General features: G+C 44.6%; 1 protein-coding gene across 1 annotated transcript; it reads right to left on the bottom strand.

Annotated features, from left to right (window-relative positions):
- Positions 1-1,614: 1,614 nt before the first annotated feature.
- On the bottom strand, positions 1,615-25,677 carry CHMP4B (charged multivesicular body protein 4B). Its single transcript, XM_084217908.1, has 5 exons — positions 25,362-25,677; positions 6,518-6,695; positions 5,710-5,824; positions 5,088-5,214; positions 1,615-2,439 (listed from the first exon to the last, which is right to left on the bottom strand). Exons 1-5 carry the CDS (start codon positions 25,555-25,557, stop codon positions 2,372-2,374), a joined length of 684 nt encoding a protein of 227 aa, XP_084074034.1. The 5' UTR covers positions 25,558-25,677; the 3' UTR covers positions 1,615-2,371.

Below are 25,677 nucleotides of genomic sequence, written 5' to 3'. Positions count from 1 at the left end.
AAGAAAATAGTGGCACCGCTGAACTTGAGTTGTTGGGGACAAGTGAACTGAGCTGAGTTTCCCAGCAGGAACTGGAGTGGCTTTGCCAGGAAAAGGGACTGAGTGGCACCCAGCTGGCAGGCACAGCTGCTCCCTCCTGCACTGCCCCATGGTGCTCTGGGCAGGGAAGTTCTGCCCTCAGAACAAGGCAGAAAATGTTCCCTGTAAACATTCCAGCTGTTCACTAAGGCAGGGATAAGGAGTTCAGATACCCAAAGCAGAAAGGTGCTCAGTCCTCAGACATACTGTGAAACTGAAGGAATAAGAACCACCCCATCATGGATTAAAAGGATGAAGAAAGAAGAGGCTGCAGGGGCTGAGGTTGTCATCCCTCAGAGTAACCAGGAAGCCCAACACACACTCCCTGCTGCATCTCCCCTGCTGAGCAGAGCAGGCTCTGTGCTTGGGTACAGCTGAGTGAACAGCAAAGCTTAAAAATTAAATCTTAGAGGGACAGCTTAGTGCCTTATAGCTGACCAGTCCCTGAACAAGTACTAAAAAATTTACTGAAGAATTAAAATATATAAGAAAGCTTTTACAAAAAGCAACTAAACAAAAACAGAGTTTAATCAAATAACATATTAACACTTGTTAACTTTACTTACTTACTTTTACAATACAGCTATACCTATAAATCAACCAAAAAGAAATGTTTAAGTTACTTTAACCAAGTCAACACACTCAGACACCATATGTTTAACCAATTCAAAGACCAACTCTTTAGGACCTATTTAGTCAGTGTACCAGTGCCAACCAAGGAGGGGCCAATACCCAATGGTAACAATTATTAGCACAAAGCTGCCAATGAGACAAATCCCATAACCAATGCCAGGGGCATCACTGGCCCCTCTCTGGGCGGCTGCCTCTGCCACCCCCAGCTCCCAGCTTCCACATCAGGACACTGCACAGCAGGAATGGTGCTGATGGGCTGGGTTTTCCCCTCCCAGCTCCACCTGATTGCTCCTGTTGGGACATTTCACTGCATTTGAGATGCTCCCCTGTAATTCCTAGAATAAAAGAGAGCTGCTTTAACAACATCTCTTAGCACAGTGCACAGTAGAGGTGATTTCCATGATGAAAAACAAACCAAGGGCCCCAGCTCTGTCCCTAAACCTCTTGCTTTGAACTTCATTCAGCTGATTCCTTTTTGGTGTGGGGATTTTTACACAGAACAGAATCCCAGGATCACTGAGGTTGGGAAAGATCTCCAAAGTCACTGAGTCCAACCTGTGACTGATCCCCACCTTGTCACCAGCCCACAGCACTGAGTGCCACATCCAGCTGTTCCTTCAGTATCTCCAGGGATGGGGACTCCACCATTTTCCTGGGCAGCCCCTTCCAAAGCCTGACAAACCTTTCTTCCATGAAGAAATTCCTCCTGATGTCCAACCTGAACCTCCCTTGGCACAGCTTGAGGTTCTCTCCTCTTGTCCTGTCCCTTGTTCCCTGGGAGCAGAGCCCGACCACAGCTCAGCAGGCTTTAGAGTGGATGTCCCTCATGTAGAAAGAGGCCAAACTCCACCTAAAGCAGAGCCAGATCACTTAAACAGGACACAGAACTGACCACAGCAGCCACAGGTGAAAATTAATCGAGATATTTAATACAGTGCAATCCATAGTAGTTTCTTAATTAAAATAATTGTGTGCATGTATCTGAATGGGTTATCAATTATCACAAAAAAGCAATAAACATTGTAGTGCTGTGTAGAAAAATGTACAACTGAACTTGAAACCTTCCCTACTTCCAAGAGAGTGTGGATCAACTGCAGATCATTCTCAGCAATTAAAATGGGCACAGTGACTATGTCGTTGCAGTGACAGACACAGGGCTGGCCACACAGCAGTCAAGGGATATAAATAGACCTGGCAAAGAACTAAAAACCTAAAGCATTCTTGCACCTAAAACACAATAAAGAAGCCAATGGGGGCTTACGACTTTTCCTGGTTTTTAAATGCCTTACAAGACTCCTAGACACACTTAAACTGACTTAAAATTACAGAGTGTTTTGCAGCTTATTTCAATTCAATATATGGCCCAAATTGAAGATGAAGATCCAGCAGTGGCAGGAGCACAGTCCCAAAGCTGAGTGATTTTGCAAATACCTTTTCTACAGAAATTCAACCGTATCGACAGCAGGCAATTCCCCTGCTCCCCCTTCTCTCCTCTGGGCAGACTTTTTTCCATGCTATGCAGAAAACAGCAATGCAGTTCCCACTGCTCTGGGTTAAAATGAAAGATAAAGACATTTTGCTTATGCTTTCTCCTCAACAAAACACATTTGCACCCAGAATAGGTAACCAAAGTCTTTTTTCCAGCCAAGGGCTGCTGTGGTTACATGGTTCCTGCCCAAGCTTCCAGCTCTTTCATGTCATCATCCTCTTCTTCCTCTTTCTTCTTGGCTGCAAAAATCACAAAAGAGAACAAGTGAGTGGGAATCCTGACAGAACCCTCTGTGCCACTGACAAACCAGTAAATGAAGCACCTAAGGCCAGCTGTGCTCAAGAAATACATAAAACCTTTCTGAGCTGAAGTAAAAGGTGCTTTGCTGAAAAAGTCAGCATGGGCCAAACTTCCCGAGTGGAAGAAAACAACAGCTCCCACAGGAAGAAGGCAGTGGGCATGAAAGTTCAAGTGTGATATTTTTCCAAAATTTCCAAGCCTCTTTCAGAGGGATGCAGCTTCTTACAGAAACTCATCTGATGTCTCCAGTATGAATCTCTTCCCCATCCAAATGAAATTCCTTATTCCATCACTGAATACTGAGAATGCAAGAAAATGAGGTGTTTGGGTCAGGTACAGAATGTGGAGGGGCTGGAGAGCCCTGGGAACATCCCACTGCCCTCTCCTCCATCCTGGTTGTTCCAGGGCAGAAAATGCTGCTCTTTGTTATAACCTGACAAATTCAGTTTCATTAACTCAGCAAAAAAGGTTTGAACCCACAAATAGCGGCAATAATTTTGGAAAATGTAAAAAAAACCTTCAAAGAGTGAAACAATTCTTGGTCCAAGTGGTGTGTGTCATTCCAAAAGTAATGTTTACATCAGGAAAACTGAGTCAGCTCCAAGCTCCAGACCCCTCATTTGTACAAGGCTGGAATTTGGTTTTCTATATTAAGCTCCTCTAGCCTCCACTAAACAAAAACAGCTTCTGCCTGAATTTCTCCTGACACCACCAATAACAAAACTCCTCATTCAGGCTGATCTGATTAAAGCCAAAGTCCAGACTGCTCCTGAGAACTGGAAAAGCAGGAAAGCTCGTGGTAATCCTCTCTTCAATGTATTAAAAGGAGGTAACAGAGTCAACTCTACCTCAAAAAAGACACATTATTATTCCCAAAAAGACAATTACACATGAACCTGAATCACTAGGGACAGTATTCCCTTTGGAGGTCTGACCATGGTAATCACAAGCAAACTTTTAATCCCAGTGTTAAGTCAGTTTTAAGTGAAAAACAACTTAGGTTCAAAAAATAAACCCACACAAAATCCCCACTGACAGCAGAATCCAAATTTTTCCCAAGTGCCAGCCTTGGAGGCAGCTTTACTGAAGCAAAAAGTGCCACTTAAATACATTATTGTAATTAATGGAATTCTCATTTTCATCCAAAAGCAGCTTAGCATAAATCCTGTGAAACACAGAGCTTTATGCTTGCAGCTTTTACTACCAAACTTGTACATAATTTGTATTATTTTAGGGAGTTTCCCTAAGTTTTAGGCTGTGGAGCTCCTTAAATATATCCACAATTACAACATCTCTTACTTGTGTGCAACCACAAAATGCAAAGAGTAGATTTGGGTCCAAGACATTGTGTTTTAAGACTATTTAGAGAATAAACCTCATTAAACCAACCAGGCAATAAAAAGGCAATGCACTGGTTCATTTAAACTATTTCTCCTGAATCTGATAAAGTCTCAAGACTTCAGATATTCTGATAAAACTCCCTCCCCTCTCACCAACTCTGGTCAGCAGTTCTGCCTGGCAAAACACAACCAGGAACACACAAAATCAGTGGTGTCAGAATAAGGAACACACAAAATCAGTGGTGTCAGAATGAAAGCAGAATAACACACCAGGAGCAGTGGCACAAAGCAGAACCTGCTCAGGCAGTGCTGCTGCTTCCCACACCCATCCAAGCCTGGAAAGGCAGCAGGATGATTACAGACACACTGACCAACTGGCATTATTTGCATCCACTGCTTTTTTGGAGTTTTTTTCCTGTTCCAAGTAAGGACATGGAATAGAGCTGCAAAGTCTGTAAGTTATTCATCACAGTCAGGCAGATTCAGCAAAATGGGCTTGTAAAGTTTCATATCCCATTAGTGCTGCCAGAGGTGTCCCAGCTCAGCTGAATTCCATGGGGAATGTTCATACAAGAGCAACCAGTTCAAATTTAAGAGCAGCTTTGAAAACCCTCTGTGTAAATACAAACATTTCTTGTCCATCCTTCAGGTAAAATCCTCACACCAGCTAAAATTCCCTGGGTATGTGTGGGCTAGGACTGGGATGACCCTGACTTTGGGGCTGCCTGGGGGGACCCCAAGAGAGGATCCTCCCAAGGCCAGAAAAGCAGGGATCAAATGAAAACCCAAAGGAAACATGGATCCACAGGGGAATGTGAACCTGCCTGGGACTGGATGACCCTGGAGGTCTTTTCCAACTGCAATAATTTTATGAGTTAATTCACTCTGCCCTCCCTTTTACCACCTCAGGTGTCTTGTCAAGATTTCTTCCTTGTTGGCCCAGCAGCACCTGGACAAAGGCTCCCTTCTCCCACACCTCCACTGCACCCTGAACATCATCCAGAGTACCTGGATGAGCTGGAGCAGAAAACAGCAGCTGCTGTGACAGGGAGTGATTTTTGTGCTTCTTCTGAAAGGCAGGTGTCTCTCACAGAGAAATGGCACTGGGTGTGATTTGGGATTCAGAAAGCAATTCCAAGCAAAATATCTGTGCTGCCTGCAGCCAGATCTCCCAAATCCAAGGAGCTGGCAGATGAATAAGCACACTTTTAATGATGCAGGATGTTGTAGTAAAGCTTGATCCATACCTGGCTTGGAGGGTATTGATATTGAGGGCACGTTTGGTAGTGGTACTGTCTCCGGACCACTGATTTCCAGCAAGTTTTTGTCTAGTTCTTCTTGTTCTAGTTCCTCTAGCTCTGCCATGAGTTCATCCTAGGATTTCAAGGAGAAAAAAGAAGGAACTTTAGGTCATATTTATTACCAATCAGATATAGCTGATCATATTATTAAAGAAAACAGCCCAAATGCACAGGGTCAGAGCAAAGTGAGGAGATGAGGAGTCTGATTTTGATGTGATTCCTGTACTTCATCTCTTGGAGGGAAAGCAGAGGAGGGAAGGAGAAATCCAAGTCCAAATATTCTCAGGTAAAGCCATCCAGACCATTCTGAGCATAAAGTCCAGGTCACAGTCTGCAGAAGAGATTTCAGAGCCCAGTCCTGCAGCCAGGCACACAGAACATGCAGATCTCCAGAGAAAGATCTCCTGGGGGACACAATTCCTGCAGGGATTTCAAAGCCATGCAGGTGTGGTGCTCAGGTTAGTGATGGGACTGGCAGTGCTGGGCCAGTGGTTGGACTCCCTGATCTTCCCAACCCAGAGGATTCCATGACTCACTGGTACAAACAGAAGCAAATTAAAAGCCATACCTCATCAAATTCCTCCCCAAATCCTACTGGCTTGGAGATGGCTGTAGAGATCTCATCTGCCAGCTCTTGCTGTTCTGCAATGTCCTGCATTAATTCATCTACTTTATCAATGTCCCTGGAAAAGAAAGGAAAGAATTCAGTATCAGCAGGCACCTTCCCAATCAACACTGCCTTTCCTGGCTTCTGCAGAAATGCCCCACCCCAGTGACATTTCCAAGGCCCTTTCCCAAAATACACTTTGCATGCAAGTCTGGGTTTTATCCCCCTGGTCTCAACACAATTAGAGATGCATTTTTAACTCTTCCTTGTAAGCTTAGCTCCCAGCAGTTATACAGACACCAGGGAGAGCATTTGTTCTGCATCACTGATATTATTAATAATTAGCTCTCTTCCCTGATTCAGCATTATTACATCCATAATATTTACTTGTGAGCAAGCACAATATTCCCATTATGCAGTTTTACCTTTAATTATTGCTACATACACCAACTCCACTGCAGAAAAACAAGTTTTAAGACCTCCCTTGAGGCTTAAAATTCTTGCTGTTACAAGATGGATCTGTAACTGCTGCAGGCTCCCTTTTCCTTTAGACCACACTAGTGCTACCCAACTTTTGGATAAATATAGAAAATCAAACAGTAGTAAACTGAGGAAGCATCATATTTGTGTGTTTTGTTCAATTTTAGTTTAAGTGAGAGCCTTTCACAAGAGGGTTTTGCTGCTCCAGCTCCACCTTTGGCGTGGAACAGCAGATCTGACAAATGCCACACTACAGATCCCGTGGGAGATGCAGGAGGGAGTGACTTACATGTTGTCATGAGCAGCTTTCATAGCCTTAGCAGCAAACCCCATGTTCTTGAGCACTTCAGTGTTGGTGTTGGCATTCTCCAGGGCTTCCCTCTGGAATTCAATTGTTGATAACGTGCCATCTATCTGTGCCAGCTGCTTCTCATACCTCTTCTTGCGCTTCAGGGCCTGCAGGGCAGCTGCACAGCAAAGGACAGGGTGGCACTGGTGAGCTTTGTGCCCAAAACAGCCACTCACACTCTGCACCAAGTGCCACTCAGCACAGAGAAATGTTTAGCAGGTTCTAGTGTTTGTTGCCTACACAGATCAACTGTGCTGCCCAACCCTTGATTTGCCTCCTTCTACAGAGGTGTTCAGAGGTGGTTGCTGCCCTGTGGCTGTCACCTGTCACCTGTCACAGCAGGATGCCAGCCCAGACTCACTCCCAACACACCATGCTACCACAAACAGAAAGCTTCAATATCCAGGCTCATCCACCAAAACCAGCTTTGTTCACCCTCCCCCCATCACAGGAAGGCAGCACTGCTGGTGCAGCTCCTGCCAGATGAGGTTTTTGTGCTGCTGCAGATCCCCCCTCCTGCTGAACCCCTGTTCAAATCCAAGGAGAAATGTTCCCTCAGCTTTGCACTTACATGTGAAATACACATTCTAAAAATGTTGGTATTTATGTATGTTCTGTGTCACTCCTCCTAGAAGGCATTTACACAGCAGCCTGAGCTGAGAGAAGCCCTCACTGAAGGTGGTTTGATCAATTTGCTGCTTGTGAGCACTGGCACAACGTGGGCTGTGCAGGAGGAGCCCCCCCAGGACAGCTCCCACCCCTGGGGACCAGCGTGGGAGGACTGGTCCAACCTGCTCTCCCCACCCAGGGAGCAGCCAGCAGGTGACAGCAGCCCACAGGCAGCTCTTCCCAAGACACCTGGGCAGAAACCATGGCCATGGCCATTCCTGAGACAGACAGGTGTGAAAAACACGTTCACTCTCTTGTAAAAATGTAAGAAGTTTAATAAAGGACTTAAAAAAAAGCTTAAAGAAGTTTAATAGGAGATAAAGATTAGAAAGGAAAGATTATTACAGCTGGGTGTGTCTTGGCACTCAGCTAAGAGCACATTTGCTATTTTTGGAAACACTATACACTATTATTGCTGCATTTTGTTTGTTATATATTTATTAACAATGTTTGTTACACATTTATTAACAATGATGCATAGTAAACTTTTTTCTTCAAATTAGTTTTGAAGTGTTTAGTATGGTCCTTTTTCAGATTTGTTTTTTTTTTAGAGCATTGTTGTATTCTCTGGCTGTGGTTTTAGTCTATTCTTATTATAACTTAGTTTTGGGCTTTGGTCTATATTGTCTTTAGAGGGTGAGTGTTGATAGCTGGTATATCTGTAGTAGGTGTCTTCTTCATATGTTTACTGGATGTTATTTAAATAGGTATTTTAACATAAGCATACTTTTATCAGCTATTTCACTACTATACCTAAGCTTAGTTCTCAACAGAAATAAAAACTGTATCTTTATAGCAAAGTTACTTTAACACCACACATATAAAATCCATTTTAATACCTGCAAAAAGCTAGTATTATAATATGTATGTGTAACCCACAGAGAGCTGTACCAGAGGAGCTCAGTGCCACAGCCCTGGCAGTGTCCAAGGCCAGGCTGGGCAGGGCTCAGAGTAACAAACACCTGGTGGCACATGGAGTAAGGCACAAGTACAGCTTCCCCTGATGGCAGTGCCCTTCCCTCCCTGCTCTGGACTCACCTGTCCTCTCCAGGACAGCCCTGCTCATACCCTGACCCTCACCTGGGCCCCAAGCTGCTGCTCCAGCAAGCTCAGCCACACACACCCTTCATTTCCTCTTCAGGGCTTTGATCTCTCAGAGTGTCACAGCAGAAGCCACTTCATGTGACACAGGACTGGCTCTGCCAAATACCAGGCTTGGCCCTCCCAAAAGCTCAGTCCCACACACCAGGAATGGTGGCAAATAAAAGCTTTACATCTTTACATCTCTGAGAGAGATGCTTTCCTGCTTTCCAGAGCAGGAAATCCTGACAAGAGACAGCTTCCCTGATCTCCCCTTGCAGAGAGAGGGCTGCTAACTCAGGGATGTGATGAATGTGTTTATAAAGTGCCTGCTCTCCCAACAGCTGATGGAGCCCACAGGCACCCCAGGTGTTCTGGCAGATGCCATCCTGAGATGTTGACAGTCAAAGTCCTAAACAGAGCTTCAGTCTGCAACTGGTTATGAATATGCATATGCATATGAATATGCACTTGGTTCATTTCAAATTAACTGATGTGTTAAAGAACAATAAAAAAAAAGCACTTTTTTATAGGAAGGCCCAGCTAAGGATGCCAAGCACATGAAGCAGCTCAGGATTATTCAGGAGAAGCCAGTACAAACACCTCACCTGCTCCAAGAAAAGCCAAGGCACCAAAACAAGCCTCTGCACTTTCTCTCCAGTGGCCAGTAAATCTGCCCAGTGTAACATCCACGTGTGTGACAGGACTGGGAACAGGGGGTTTTCAAAGGACAACGTTTGATCTGCAGAATGAGGCAGAGCACAAACATCCCAAACATTCCAGCTTTATGCCAGATCATCAAGTGATGAGTAACACATTGCTGGGATATTTAGGCTGCTTCATTCTGCACGGATGGTTTAATTAAGGATATAAGAAGTTTTCTTATTCAAAAAGATAAAAACTGTTAATAGCTGTGTTTATATAGTGACAGATGCTGGGGAAATACCCAACAAGGGGATGTGAGAATTTTGTGCCTCATGGAGAACTACTAGCAAAACCACAGATTTGAAGCATTATATAACATGATACAAAGCCAAGTAAAGTGCTACAATTTCTGTACAGCTCCCCACTCCAGCTTTCTCTGGGAACAATTAGAATTTGTTTGCAGTTCATGCTGTGTTTAAAACAAGCTGCTCAGACACCAAACACTACAGAGATCACCACAAGATCTTATCAGGATTGTTGGGAAACTCTGTCCCTCCCATTCCCACCCACACCTCTTGTACACCAGAACTGCACTGCCCTTAAACTGCACATGGATTTGTGTGGTATTTTCTGTTTCCCACCCCTTCAGACCAAGGAAAATACTTATTTTCTCCTCCCTAAGGCCAAAGATCAGGAACCTACTGAAATCTTATGAACAGTCAGAGTAACATGTTTTTTGTCAAGTTTTTATTAAAGTCAAAGCTATAAAAACTTAATCTGAAGGGAATTACATTGGCTCTTTTTCTCAAAGAAAAAAAAACTTTTTCCAAAATCAGAAATAAGTTTAAGTGTTGGAACCCAGGTTGCTGAGAATTTTAGACTTTCTGAGCTGACAGGCACTGACCCCCAAGAGAACACTGCATCTGACCTGAAACCGTAGAGAAAACTTCCAAAATTAAATACAGAATTAAGATCATGAGTGGGTAGTTTGAATAGAAGTGTGTAATATAACATAGTAGAAAACTAAAAAGTTTCAAGAATATAGTAATATATATAAAACAAGACAGAAGTTTTAGGGCAAAGACTAGTCCTTCTTCTTTATCTTCTTCATAAATTTGAGTAGTATTATATAAGTAAATAAAAAAATCCACATTGCAAGCCACAAATAATTAGTTATTAAGTTAAAAGTAAAATTATTTTAAGTGTCATTTCTTAAACAGTTTATCCTTAAAAGACCTTATAGGGAGAGACATACATCTCCATTTTTAACTTATTAGAATTAAGCACTACAAAACTCATGACTTGTAAGATTGTAATATGAATAAGAACTAGTAAACATCTAAGTCAAAAAAAAAAAAAACCTTCTCACACATTTAACCAAAAAAAAAAAACCTCCCAAAAATTCATTAAATAAGCACCAAAGACAGTGGGGTACAAGTGTCCTGTAGCATTGTGCACATGCAAGAATTGGGTGTGTCTGAAATCAGAGTGGGACAGGGCCTCCCTGTGCCCTTCTCAAAGGCTGCTATCACATCCAGCAGCCATGGCAGAGGCTCTCCTCAGCACCCACACCCCAAATGATGCCTTTACTGTTTCCAAGGCACTAATTAGAGGCAGAAATGCAGTGTACAGCCAGCTTTAATTGCTGTGGAGCTGCTTCAGCAGCACCTGTGACCATACACTAGGTTAAAATCATTTATCCTTGGCCAGCCAGAGTTCACTCATGCCCTAGAACGTGTTGTAGAGATCACCCAGCAGAGTTTTGTAGAAACAGCTGATCTCAGCTTTCCAGCAGTGAGACTAACTCCTTATCTTGGAGCCAAAAGCCATGAAGGATTTCCAGGGCCAGCCTCTCCCAGCAGCTCGAGCACAGGGCCTGATATGCAGAGTCCAGCTGGGCTGAACTCCCTCTGCAATATCCCTGGGACACAAAAACCAGCACCAAATATCCCTGGGACACAAAAACCAGCACCAAATATCCCTGGGACACAAAAACCAGCACCAAATATCCCTGGGACACAAAAACCAGCACCAAATATCCCTGGGACACAAAAACCAGCACCAAATATCCCTGGGACACAAAAACCAGCACCATGAGGACCATGAAGCTTACAAAAACTTACTCTGCTAACACCCAGCAATGCTTGCTTTTACAAAATACAGGAGTAAAAGGTTTGTTCATCAGCATAAAGCAGATAAATAATTTTATACCCTGGGTTCCCCAAAAATCTCTTCTTCTGCCACAGCTTAATGGCTGAACTCATTCTGCAATATCCCCCCAACATAAAAACCAGCACCATGAGGACCATGGAGCTTACAAAAACTTACTCTGCTAACACCTAACAACGCTGCTTTTACAAAACATAGGAGTAAAAGGTTTGTTCATCAGCATAAAGCAGACTGCAATGATAATTTTATACTCTGGGTTCCCCAAAAAGCTCCTCTTCTGCCACATCTTAAGGGCTGAACTCACTCTGCAATATCCCTGGGACATAAAAACCAGCACCATGAGGACCATGGAGCTTACAAAACCTTACTCTGCTAACACCCAGCAATACTCCTTTTACAAAATACAGGAGTAAAAGGTTTGTTCATCAGTATAAAGCAGGCTGCAACGATTAATTTTATACTCTGGGTTCCCCAAAAAGCTCTTCTTCTGCCATGGCTCAATGGCTGAACCCACTCTGGAATATCCCCCTGACATAAAAACCAGCTGCTGTAAGAGGGGATTTAACAACCCTCAACGCCAGCAAAAATATCTGATCATTCCATGGGCAGTTTTCACAAGATAAGAGCAAGAAATTGCCAATAAAGAGTGTTTTCCACACCTTCTCCTTACCAGGCACACTGGTGTTTTAACTTGTAAATCCAATGTGCAGCATGAATTGCAAGCACTTAAAAGATCCTCTAAAAAAAAAAACAATCAACAAATAACAAACTTTAGCTGTACTTTATCTGAATTGTTAAAAAAAGCTTTCAGAAAATACATATGACTGAGGGAAAAGCAGTTAGATATATTTGTATATAATTATTATTATAATTGAATTAAAGGTAATATATTTAATACTACCTGGGTGACTTCTGCCATCCATCAGGAGACAGTGAGTAGGTTCAAAATGCCCTTTTCCATATGACATTTTGATATATTAATTATCTTTATTATCAGCTGTGACAAGGATGTTGGAACCAATTTTTACTCATAAAGATTAAAATGATTGCCCCACAGAGCCCTGACCAGTTAAAATGGGTATCAATAGTTTATTACCTCTTTTTCATTGGCAAAGGAATGTAAAATTTCTCTGTGTTAATGAGCATCAGACTGTGATCTCTGCAGTTCCTTTTCACAGAGAAATTCTGACAAAGAAAACACCACATCCAAGAGAGGAATAAAACTGCAGCTGAGTCCAGTGAGATCTGGGCTGGCTGTTTCAATTTCTTGAATGTAAGACCTGCATAAAACTACATTCAAAGAACATTTTCTAAGCTTTTTAACACTTAAAAACCTATTCCTTCCTCTGATTTTTAATTTGGTTTGGGGTTTTTTTGGGGGATGATTGACTGGTTGGGTTTTTTTATTTCCAGTCTTTGATTGAACTATAAAATACTGTTTTAATTGTCTATTTATTTGAATTTCTGTGATAAATACTGTTTTAATTGTCTATTTGTTTGAATTTCTGTGGTATCCCCCCCTGCTGTTTGACCATGGTGATTCCCAAGACTCCAGGGTTTCACTGGGATGTCACCATGAGAGGTGACACCAGTGAGAAGCAGAACTCGTGTCACTGTTTTCAGTCACTCCTCCTGACTGATCAACAACCAGAATTGAAAAGAGCAGAATGACTCAGCCAGACTCTCCTCCTCTGTCAGCAGATCAGTCAGAAAAACATGACTGCTCACCCAGATAATTTCACTTTGTCCTCCAGAAATGCTATCTGTAAGAATTTGATGTATTTTTAATTATTTTAACCCATGTACAGGCAAATTATTATTATTATTAAATGAACTGTTGTAAGTCTGTTGATTTTCTTTGCAATATTTACAGCAGTTTGTTAGTCAAATGAGATGAATGTTCACTGTGATAAACAGCTTCCAGGATAATAAAAATATAATTTTACTACATGGGATTGCACTCAGAGAGGGAAAATTGACTATGAATGTCAGTGGTTTTGTTAAAAATCAACAGCCCTCCTGCAAATAAATATTCCTTACACACTGGAAGGACAGGCAGTGTTTCTGGGATATTTATGTACACAGCAATGCTGTGGAATTAATGCTTTTAAATATTAAAAAAGAGTAGAGCAGCAGATAAAAACCTGGAAAAACAAGGCTTCCTTACAAAACTGCAACTTCAAGTTTTGCTGGCAAAACACATTTCAGCTCAAGAGGAGCAAAGAGCACTGGGAAGAGAAGTCAGGAGTGTCACTGAATTCAAAAATACACCTGACCAAGGTGGAAGTTTGATGATGCCACAGGATTTGTCCCCACACAGTGCAGGTGTCTCCTTCCTCTGCAAAACCCTCCCAAAACTCACACTGACACCTGAAATAGGAGTTTAAATTTTAGTCTAAAATAGAGAGGCTTCTCCTCCAGGGGAAGACACTGCAGTTAATAGCTCTGATTATTCCAGCTGAGGGAAAAAATAACTTCATCTCACAGCTAATTCTTGCATTCTCTCTGGCAGAAATGGCAGCAGCAGAGATGCCAGGGCACAGGGACAGCAGCAATTTTAATATGGCATTAGAGAGTTCCACAGCAGCCTCAGAAAATAATGTGCACCAAATTTCAGCCACACCAAAATAATAAAGAATGCAAGAGCTGCAGAGAAGCTGCCCAAATTGGGGTGCCTTGGCCCCCTGAGCTGCAAGCCCAGGCACTAAATAGGATTGAGATAATCAACTTAATAGTGGAAGAGAATTTTGCATGTTACCCTGTGCATCCATCTGTAATTTGCTCTGCAGAAAGAAGCAGCTTTATTTTTGCTGCTTCTGAAAATCCTATTTCATCTTCCTGGCACTTGCCTTGGCAGCAAATTTCATCAGGAACAACAACCTGGCTGTCCTTGGGATGGGATAAACAAGGGCCACTGAGAGGTGGAAGCAGGAACTGCCTGCCTTGCCTGCAGTGAGGAGCTTTATCCTGGGCAGCAACTGCTCATCTCTCACTGCTGGGACCCAGCAAACTGCCCACAGATCTCCAAAAAAACCCTAAAAAGGGAACTTAAAACCATTGACAAGTTATCCCCCAATAACAGATACATGTGTCTGTGAGCAGATAAAAGGACTGGTGACTACAGACTGATGAAAGTCTGAGTTTTGCCTTGAATAAGAACCTTTCTGCAGAGGTTTGATGGCTCCAGGAGCTGTTACACCACATGTTGGTTCAATAGAGAGGCATCCAGGCCATACACAGGATGGCTCATCCCAGGTGAGTCTCAGAACACAAAATGTCAGAGCTCCAAACATCCAGGTGTGATTAAAGATACAAAAAGGACAGATGTGATTTTAAGGCCCAAAGAGCCAGGTGTGATTTTAAGACCCAAAGAGCCAGGTGTGATTTAAGGTTCAAGCACCCAGGTGTGATTTTAAGGTTCAAAGAGGCAGGTGTGATTTTAAGACCCAAACAGCCAGGTGTGATTTTAAGGTCCAAACAGGCAGGTGTGATTTTAAGGTTCAAGCAGCCAGGTGTGATTTTAAACACTGTGGTCCAAGTGGCTGGGACACAGAGGTACCAAAGGATGGTTATAAATAAATATATTTATGATCCTGTGCACAGCAGTAGGAGCTCCTTTCCTGTGAGATGACCTCCTGAGAGATCTGCTGTCTCAGGGATGTGTTCAGCTCTAAAAGCCATGATCCACATTTGTCCCTGATGCCAGGGCCTGTCTCAGCAGTCTCCTGTGCTTTTCCTTTGGTGCACTTTTAGCAGAGAATCGTGGGCAGAGTTAAGGCTTGGTCCTTCCCTTGTCTTTCTCTGCCTGTTTATTAAATCTCTAATAAAGTTTCCAAACCCTGCCCTCAAAGGAAGGCAACTATTCCCAGCTCAGAAACTGAGACTGATTAAAACTACCTCAATAAAACACCCAAACTCAGGCAGAGAATAAAAGGTTTTTGCTTTTTAAAATACAAGATTACAACTTCCTCTTGAGCAAAGCAGTGCCAGAACATTTAGTCTAGTGTGCAAGAGATGAAACAAAACAATAAACACTCCTTCTCTAAAAATCTATAAATGTACAAAAGAAAAAAGCCAAAGAGATAAAGAAAAAAGCATCTGTAGAGCAGCAGTCAGGGCTGTGATACAGCAACACCCAAACACAAGCAGAAGCAGCACCTTCACACCTCCCTGGCTCTGTCACAGCATCACCTCAGCCCCTGGACTGCTGTTCCACAGCTCACAGGGGCTCCTGCAGCCTTGCAAGGTGATTCCTCTCTCCTTTGAATGTCAAGGCAACACTGCTCTGGTCAATAATCCTCTGTAGAATAATCTCCAGGCAAGTCTGAGATAGTTTCGTTCAAAAAAAAAAAGCAAAAAGGAAAAAAAGTCATTAAAAAAAAGTCATCAAAAAAAATGTCATCTACAGTGAGCCTTGAAGTTCAAATGAGAAAACCAGGAATGAGAAATTCCAGTTACAGAGACAGCTTTGTTCTACCCAGGAGCTGGAAGGAGTCTAAGAAATGCTGGTTCAGCCAAAACCATCCAGGCCTGAAGCTTCAAACCATTCCCTGAAATCTGAAATCTGATCCAGGCTCTGGAAGCAAAGCCTGCTCTGCATTTCCCATTTCCCAGTGTCTCACTCCTCAGGGTCCTGCATGCCTCTGGATGATGGCAGGGGATTGCAAAATTAAGGAATTTCTAAATTAAATGATGTATTTTCTAAGGCTGCCTGAGTAAATTATCCTCTCCTACTCTTTCCAACTGCCACTAACTTTGCACCTTCTTTGATACACACATAAAATTCTGGTGTGAAATGAGGTAATTATTCAGTATTCAGCCAAAGTTTAAACTTTCAGGCTGACAAATGTATGTTCCCTAAGGTGTCCCTGAGATTCTCACAGCCTGCAAATACTCTTTATGGATTTTCTATTTTATTTTGTAGCTGCTGAAGGTACTTTGTTAAAGAGAATTCCAGTGAAAACTCAGAATCTTCCATTGAATCCCTGCCAGAAATGCATCAGGTTCAGCTTTGCAGGAATAGCTCTTAAGTATCTCAAAATGCTGCTTTCTCATAGGGAAAAACAAACAAACAAACAACCCAGTTCCCTAAGCTGAACAGTGTTTCTGTAATTAATTCACAAACTGAGCAGATCCTACCCTGAAGTGGCACGCTTCAAGACCTTTTCTTGCTGGGGAATTCAAAGAGTGGCTGCCTGGGAATCCATCAGGCATTTTCCAGCCTTGGACCATTATTATTAGAGCCTTGCCAAGTCTAAAAATTTCGTTGATGCTGTCATAATATTTAGCATTTTTCATAACAGCCTGACTTCCCCAGATGAGATATTCTGGGATGTGAAAAAGCACTTTTTTTGTGAATGCTGAGATTCCAACACTGACTATGGGGGGAAAGCTGAGAACACAAACCTTTAGAAAGCCAAAAGTTATAAAGCAAATAAGACAAACCATATTTATTTTTAAAAAGTTTGTACTTCTTGACTCAACCTCCAAACACTCCAGCAGCAACACTGCAGTACTTTTTTGAGGTTGAATTACAGTTTTGAATGGCAATTCCATGCTCTAAGGCTGGGATCAGCTCCAGAGCCAGGCTCAGCAATAAACTCTGCTCCTGCTGATGGGGCTGCCAGGGATGCAGTCCCAAAAAAGCCTTTCTGCCTCTCACTGTACCCCAGGACATGCAGAGCTCACCATGGAGAGCCCCAAGGCAGTTTCAGGAGGTAAAATCATCACCCTTACTGGAGATGCAGTTCCCAGGGAGCCCACGATGAAGTTTGCTTTCTATTAATTTGTTTTATTTCATAACCAACCAAAATCACCTCCAAATGTTTCAATACCACTGATTCCTGTCACTCTGCCATTTCTCTTCTCAGTTCCACAACATCTGAGCAACCTCTGTGCACAGAGTCCCTAAATTTAGATGAAATCCTGCCAGGCCATGAGGAGCACACACAGTGTGGATGTTTGGTGACACTTACACCCCACCACAGGAGCACCACAGCCCTGGCTTGCTGCACATCTCAGGAAATGATACTGATCACATCCCAGAGATGTGATGTGATACTGGTTATTTGAACACCTCCAAACTACAAAGGGCTTTCTGTTTGAGCTGGAGATGCAAATTACTATTAACATGTTTTCTAAAAATTGGAAAATTCGAACTTATCAAGGAGCAGTTCAAAAAATTAAAAACATACAGTGCCTCTTGTGTTTTGAGGGGCTAATGTCTTTCTTTTGTTTTCCAACATTGAAATAAGACAACTAACACAGTAAAATAAGAAGCTTAGAATAGGTTAGAATAAGTAACACATGTGAAAATAAATTATTATTAATGTCTAAAATATTGTACTATCACCGAACTTCCATCATTCACTGCCACCAGTCAAGAGCTGCAAGACAACAGCTGCCCACAGAATTATCCTATAACTGTGTTAGCTCCTAGAAACTGCTAATTGAGAAGGTTTCATCTCTACAGGGAAGCCACAGCAGAGCTTTTCCAACTGGACTTCCACCTGGAAGGACATCATGGACAGAACTGTTACTGCCTTTGCCACAGCCTGGCACTGAGCTTCACACTCTGCTCTTCTGTGTCCCACCAGTGCTGGGCCACTGTGGCCATTCCACTGCCCTTGGTAGTGGCCACAAGGAAGGTTCCATGGAATGCAAGTGGTTTGGGTTGGAAGGGACTGTAAAGCCCACCTAGTGCCACCCCTGCCATGGCAGGGACACCTTCCACCATCCCAGGGTGCTCCCAGCCCTGTCCAGCCTGGCTTTGGGCACTGCCAGGGATCCAGGGGCAGCCCCAGCTGCTCTGGGCACCCTGTGCCAGGGCCTGCCCACCCTCACAGTGAACAATCCCTTCCCAATGTCCCACTCTGTCAGTGTGAAACCATTCCTGGTTACCCTGCCATCCAGGACCTTGTCCCCAGTCCCTCTCCAGCTCTCCTGGAGCTCCTTTAGGCCGTGGAAGGGGCTCTGAGCTCCCCTTAGAGATCTCACCTGTCAAGGTGAACACCCCCAGCTCCAGCCCTTCCTTCAGGAACTGGATCCCTGCTCCAAGACTCTGGGGGATGATTCAGTGTGGGAACTCAGCACATCGCTACTGATGCCCAGAGCACCCTTGGGGGGCTCAGGAGTCTTGGAATGTTGCCAAAAGTACCTGGTGGCTCAATTTTGACCCTTCGAGAGATGTACCACCTGTATATGGGGATATGAGAATCACTGGGGTTTAAAGAGTAGAAATAGTATGATTACAGGGCAAAACACAGATTTTAAGATTTTGGTACAGGGGGGTTATGGAGACAAGATGGAGGGAGTTGGGCCTGCCTCATGGTTCTTCTTCATGTCTTCCATTTTCTGTGTGACACAGATATTTTTGATAGGTTCTTAGTAAAGGTACACTTGGTAATAAAAATGATAAGTATTGGGGACAAAAGGTAAATATGATTTACGTAGGTTTTGTTATAAAAAGACACGACTGCCCTGTGGGCAGTCAGAGTGCCTTTGGCTGCCTTGCTGGTCAGACCCCGGATGGGCAGAAAGAAAAATTTGTAGATAAGAAATAATAAACAACCTTGAAGACCAAATCTGAGAGTCCAGCCTCATCCTTTGAAGCCTGGTAGGAGCGAACCCATCTCACCCTTGTCTGGGCAGAGACAGACAAACAGCCGGCCCAGACAGTTCAGAGCAGAAACCTCCTGATCACCAGCTCTGCTGCAGCCTTGGGCTGTCTCAGGGAAAGGCAAAAGCCTGACAGCATTGATGCCTGGCCTGCTCTGGATTCTCCAACTGCATCCTGTTTGTTTCACGCACTTTGTGCCAGGAGTTGCAGTTTGTTGAACACCTGACTGCAAACTTGATGGGAAGTCAAGGATGAGACTGCTCCAGCTTTTAGTTTTGCAAAAGTAATCCATTTGTAAGCAGTGGGAGTAAATGACAAGATTTTACTTTAAACCCCAGTCACATCCACACTTTGCTGGCTGCAAAAGTCAGGCCACGACCTGCTGCTCACACCACAGCCCAAACTCTCTGGGACAAACATCACATACCCAAAAACCAGAAATGGCAATGTAATTTTGGGAGCAATAACAGATTGACAGGGAGACCTGAATGATACAAATGCAAAGCCCAACAGCATCCCAGTCCAGACAAACTCTCCACAACTCAGCACAAGTCTAAGTAAAAGAGGATTAAAACAAATTGATGATTTGCATCATCTGCAAATTATAGGTTTTGAATTAGCCTAGGAGCAGGATTCAATAATTAGACCTGGAGTTTAATGAGATATAGAATCCAACATCTAATATATTTTGAGAGAAAAAGTAATAAACACAAAGTTAGTAGCTGCAAACATGCCAGGTTTCCCTCTTGACAGGGTACAGGAACAGAGGAAGGATGTATTGCATCAAATACAGTTACCAAATCATGCATTTCAGAATCACGGGGTTTGGAGCTTTTTTTAATGCCACTTTTTAAAGGAATTTTTAAAAAGGTGTTTGTGAATCCCACCACAGCTCCCAAACTGTTTTATACCTGAAAGTGTTGTCTCCAAAAATCCCTGCTAAACATAGGTAGAGTAGAATGCAAAGGAGAAGATCTAATTAAAAAGAGCAATTATCACTTTTCCCAAGGCAGGTGGTGAATGCCCCTCTCATTAACCTCGGGGGAAGATGAAGGACTCAGGTCTGCACTGAAGCCCGGGGTTATGGAGAAGCACCTGGAACTCAAACATCAATTTTCCATTAGACTGTGACTTAAAACACAGAGAGGGCAGGCTGAGGGCCTGAAGATGGGCTGGAAGTCCTGCAGGCCTCCCTGCACAGCACCTGATGATTCATGGAAACAAATCCAGGGCACATTTGATTCTGAGAGGAGAATCACTTCTGCTGGCAAGCAGAAGCTTTAAGGCATGCTCCCAAACCTGTCTGAGGCCTCAGACACACTCACAGGGTTTCACCCTCTGAATCCCTGCCCGTGCCCAGAGCTGAGGCTGCAGCTTCCCCTGCCTCACTGGCAGCTTTGAAGCACCCAGCCTTGCACACAGAACCACCCTGGCCCTCCTCACTGCTGCCATGAGCTCATCAATGAGCCCTGTGTCCCTCACACCTTATCACAGGTACTGTGATAACAGAGCTGCCCTCTGAGCAGGGACTGCTGCCAGGAGAGGCAGAACTGCCCTCCTTCCCATCCAATTCCTGCCTCCCTCTCCCAGCTCCAGCAATTGTGTGGTTAAGTGTGGAAAACAACTTTCCTCTTTTTTTTTTTTGTAAGAGTTGGGTTTTGTCTGGCTCAGCAAGTTAATCCAAGTCATGGCCTGCCCACACAAACAGCAAGAGCAGCACGGAGGAACAGGCAGGGCCACTCCTGGAGCAGCCTCACTCAGCCAGTCCCAGCTGGACATTCCAGGCAGCTTCCCAGACAGGGGCAGCTCTGGCACCAGAACCCTCCAGCTGCAGGGAAATAACATCAACAGACTGATGGAGCAGCTTAAAAAAGGTAAAGGGATGTAAGCAGTTCATTTCCATCCCAAACCATCACCTGAGGCAGCACCAGAGCCCCAGGTGGGCCCAAAGTCAGGACTTCAGCCAAGCCCAACCTCCTGGTTTGTTTGGTTTTGGTGCTGGGTGGAGAACAGGAGTGTTCTCTCTCCAGGAAAAGCCTGAATTATACAGCAGGAATCTAGCAGTGGGTTTGCATCTATTTCGTGTACTTAGTGCTGGGGAAAAACCCAACACTCTATTTATGCACAGTGAAAAGAAAAACTTTGACATCAGGAAAGAAAAATGCTCACTAACAGAAACCTGAGCAGAGGGAAAATCCATGAAATGTCACTCTCCTGCTAAAGCCTGAATATATTTTGGCACAAAATTTGTTTTTCACCCATTCCACCGTTTGTAGCCCTAGTGTTAACTAACAGAAAGGTAAGGTCAGCAGCAGGCAGGTAAAAACTGCATCCACTCACCCTGGATCTGAACCTGAGCAAGCTGCTTTAACACTGGCACTCAAAAACAGCACTGAGCTTCCCTCCCTCCTGTAATCTTCACACGGAGACATAACTTGAGCTTTGAGCTTCGGGTTCCAGGAGAAACAGACTGTAGAATTGTTATACCTGAGGTAGTCAGAGCTCAAGGTATTAACCCCTTGTTGTTTATATGCCTGTGCTATTCATGATGCTTGTATCCCCAGTCATTGTTCTGTTCATGCTGGATATTCTGTTCCGTGCCTTCAAGACTGGCTCTGAAGAGGGAAAGTTTTGTTTTGTTTTATTATCAGCCTGCTCCCCCATGGCTGGTGGGACACACAGACAGGGCAGTACACAGTGCTGCTTTTGCTTTTTGCTTGGCTTTTGCTTTGCTCTTGCTTTTGCTTCTGCTCATTAGTTACTTTAGCTCAGCAGTCCAAATTTTCCCTGGAGTGTTTTTCTTTCCCTTTCTTGGAACCACTCAAGCCTGCTCTGGTCTGGGACACACCAAGAGTTTGCACCTTGTGGCTGCAGCAGCTGCCCCAGTGCTGGAGGGACTGATACCAGAGCGACCACCCCCAGAGAGACTTTCTGGATTTGTCATCTTTCTCAGAGCAGTGACAGGGTGGTGTCACCTGGTATTGTTCACTGTGTGTGCTGGGGGTGCTGTGCTGTTCAATAAACAGGTTCTTTCCACTTCTCTCTGAAGAATCCTTCCCCAACCCATTGGGGGGAGGGACTCTGTGGGTTTGCTCTCTGGAGGGGCCCCCTTCGGAGGGTTTCTCCCAAATTTGCCCTAAACCAGGACACTCTGGCAGCTCAGCTTTGCATGATCAGCCACAGGAACAGAAACACCAGAGCAGCAGAGATTAGGATCAGCTTCAACTCCCCTAAAACTGAACCCAGAACCCCAGAGCTCCAGAACCGTTGGAGTAGATGGAGCAGTTTAGTTTGTATCACGAGGTCTGAGCGCTGAGAAAACAGCCCAGATGAAACAACGGCACGGACAAACTGGAGCGGAATAAAAGGAGGCAGCAGCAGCACAGGGCTCCCAGAGCATCAGGCTCACAGCTGCACTCTGCTTTTGTTAGAGCAAAGTTGATTTTCAGGGCAGATATAAAATGAGTGAGATACTGGCTAAGCAGTGCTCAAATTATTCAGCACTGCTGCTGCTTCCAGAAATTCATTGAGGAGTAAAACACTACTCATGAGGTAGAGCTGAAGTGTGGGAGGGTTCCTCAGAGGGGTGGGGACAAAGCCCAGAACGCTGTTTTCAAAAGATTGAACGTTTCCATGAGAACACAAAGCACAAGCATAACCCAAGTTCCTCCCGGAAGAGGGAAGAGTAACTTGCCTGTTTTCAAACAACCCTTCCAATGATGATCAATCTTGGTAGTTTTTCATCCCATGCACAAAGCACAGCAAGCACATTAAAGCCATCACTGCTGCTCTCCCCAGCACACTCAGAACTTTTCATACAAGTTGAAAGCCTCCCATTCCAAGAAACAACACAGACTGAGGAAATCTATACTACAAAGTTCCTTATTATAACCTCAGAATGTCCTGAGTTGTTTGGTTACACAGCCTGGATACCCTAAATACAGATTACGATAAATACACACACAAAATAAATTCATAAATTAACAAAACCCTGCATATGCTTGGGGCAGGCACAGGACCCAGAGGCATCTAAGTTTCTTAGATTAAGCTTTCCTAAGCCTCCAGAAGTGCAGCAGGAATGAGTGAATGAGCCTTTGGAAAACGGCTCACTTGGCACCTGAACAATCACCCAGTGTGCTGGGGAGCTGAGAATGTTTCCTTTTGTTTCCTCAAGTGTTCCAGACACCCGGCTTTCCTCTGGGACAAGAAAAACGCTATTCCAGGTTTTCCCAAGGTGGCTTTAAGCTTCCAGGTAAGCTCCCTGCCCCACTCTATCACCTTCTTTTGGCTGTCCCACAGCAGCTTCCGGGACCATCAGCAGGACTGCACAGCTGAGATCACAAATGTGCAGCATCCACAGGAGATCCTCCAGGAGCAGCAGGGATTCCAGGGTGAAGTGATTAAATCTTGGAGACTAAGCCTAAGGATTCTTCAAATTTAATTTTCTAAAAGTTGATCCAACACTTAAAATAATCTCTAGCTAATTATCTTTTGTTCAATTTTACTTGAAAGCATTTTAACTATACCAAAGTATTTCCATTAAAATGACAGACTTTCACATATAAAACCAATATATTTTTATATTCAGTTAAAATATGGATTTAAGTGACTTGCATCAAAATTGCATAGATTGTGGATTATAAACCAGCCTGAAGTCAGAGAAAAATCCAGTATCTGGATATCAAAAAATGCAATTTGTAGGAGCTCAGATGATGACTGTCAACTTGAACTCAGAAAAACTGAGTGTGTGCTGAGGGGAATTCACTTCCCAGCAAGCCTTAACTCCCAGCCCAGTAAGAACAGTTGGCCTCTCAGTTCCAGAAATGGAAAAAGAGCAGCTTCGTTTTCCAGCAGAAACCCATCCCTGCCCTTCTCCTATTCACAGCTCCTTAATTACTCCTCAGGCTCCTGTGCTACTGCAAGCCCTCAATTACTGTGAGCCAGAACCCCGCCGTGAATGGGCAGGTTCTCCTCCTTCCTCCACCTCCAAGGAAATTTAATCCCTCCCCTGGCCAGGTTCTGAAGGGCAGCAGACAGAGAGATGCCTTTACAGCAGAGAGACAAAGCTGAACAGAGAATTTATCAGTTCAAGAGGCACAGTGTGACCCAGAAGATGAAGAAACTTCAGAGACACATTTTAGTTCTCATTCTAAGCTCATCACCACAAAAACCACAGCGAGCCCAGGCTCACTTCTTAGAATTGCTGCAGTGCATTTGATTTAGAACTGACTTGGTAAAACCTCAAGTCAGGCTCTGCTGAGGTCTCTGATGATCCCTGAGCCCTGGTGCACTGGCTCCATCCACGTCATCCACACAACAGGGAAGTTCTGGAGTCTGCAAGGAGCTAAAAGTGCTGACTGAAGGAGGGACATGAAACTCCTGAGGGTAATTACTGCAAATTAGCCCTTGCCAGACGTGTGTTTGCAGCTCCCTGTGCCACAGGCAGGGCCACTCCTGCTCCTGCACAGAGAGGGCAACAACCTCCACACAGAAATCAGGATGTGCTTTCCTGGAAACTTTTACTGACCGAGCTAAAACAAGGAAGAAGTTTGTTTTCAGAGCACTGGAATACGTAATGTGACAACTGCCTTATCTCCAGACCCATCAAGCACTGCCTGGAAAGCCAAGTTCCACCTGGGAAACACAATTCCATTAATTAGCTTTAGGAGTGTGTGTGGAAGAGCCTCTTGGAGGAGGCTGAACATTGGGAATAAATCCCAGAACAAACACTGCTTCCAAAAGTATGAGTATTTCCATGAGAACACAAAACAAAGCACAAGCATAACCCAAGTTATTCCCAGAAGAGAGAACATTAACTATTAAATCTATGTTTATTTTCATCAGCTCTTACCAAAAGTTCTGAGCATGTTGGGGAGATCAGGAGTGTTTGTGTGGTTGTTGTCTGTGGGACATTAACTTGCCTATTTTATAGAAACCCTTTTAATGCTGGCCAGTTTTCTCCCTGGAAATTCTTCATCCCAACAAGGAACAACAACCAACACACACATTCAGGCTGTAACTCCTGCCCTCCCCAGCACGCTCAGAACTTTTGGTAAGATGTAAATAAACATAGATAGTAAAGACTTTTGTGGGTTGGAATTAAAACCACCAGCAGGGCAAATCAAGTCCTGATGGCAGAGTGCCGCCCTGCTCTTCCCTTCTCAGGGATATTTCTCTGAGTTCTCCCCAGAGTGAGGGGCAGGGGACCACGGAGGAGCCGAGCACTATCGCGACATGGGGGTCACGAGGGAGTGACGCGGCTCCGACACGGGGCAGCCCCGGGGGAAGGGAAGAGAAGGGAAGGGAAGGGAAGGGAAGGGAAGGGAAGGGAAGGGAAGGGAAGGGAAGGGAAGGGAAGGGAAGGGGTGTCCTCCCCTCAGAGTGAGGAAACCCGGCTGGGGCGGGAACCAGCACGGCCGGGAAGGGCGGCACGGCCGCGGAGAGGTGGGATACCGGCAGCAGGTACAAAATAAACGCACTACGGTGTAAAAATAAAGGCTCCAGGTATAAAACACAGCCGCGCAGACGCCAGCGCGCTGGCCAAGGCCCTCCCGACCTGTTGCCCGGGTTCGGCGCGGCCCGGCCCGCCCCCCCCCCGCTCACCGCGCTTGTTTTTGGTGCCGTGCTTGCGGGCGGCCGCCAGCTCCTGCTCGATCTTCTTTTCCAGGAACTCCTGCTTCTTGCTCAGCATCTCCTCCGTGTCGCGGAGCCGCTGGATCGCCTCCTGCGGGGACGGGCCCTTCCCGCCGCCCTTCCCGCCGGCGCCCGTCCCGAACAGCTTCCCCAGGAGCCCCGACATGGCTGCGCGGGGCCGGGCCGAGGCCGTGCAGCTGCGGTACCCGCTCCCCTTGCTCCGCTCCCCGCACACACCGACCCGAGGCCCGAGGCCGCCGCCGTCGCCCGACTCCGCCCGCTCGCC

Source organism: Fringilla coelebs, assembly GCF_963513975.1.
Source record: "Fringilla coelebs genome assembly, chromosome: 18".
NCBI lineage: Eukaryota > Metazoa > Chordata > Aves > Passeriformes > Fringillidae > Fringilla > Fringilla coelebs.
Note: the sequence above shows the minus strand (reverse complement) of the source record. Positions and strands in the feature narration are given on the sequence as shown.

Coding starts and splice junctions, on each gene's coding strand:
- CHMP4B (XM_084217908.1), bottom strand. CDS start 25,557: ATGTCGGGGCTCCTGGGGAAGCTGTTCGGGACGGGCGCCGGCGGGAAG. Junction 6,696..25,361: donor CGGCACCAAAAACAAGCGCG/GTGAGCGGGGGG, acceptor TTTGCTGTGCAG/CTGCCCTGCAGGCCCTGAAG. Junction 5,825..6,517: donor AAAGCTGCTCATGACAACAT/GTAAGTCACTCC, acceptor TTTCTTTTCCAG/GGACATTGATAAAGTAGATG.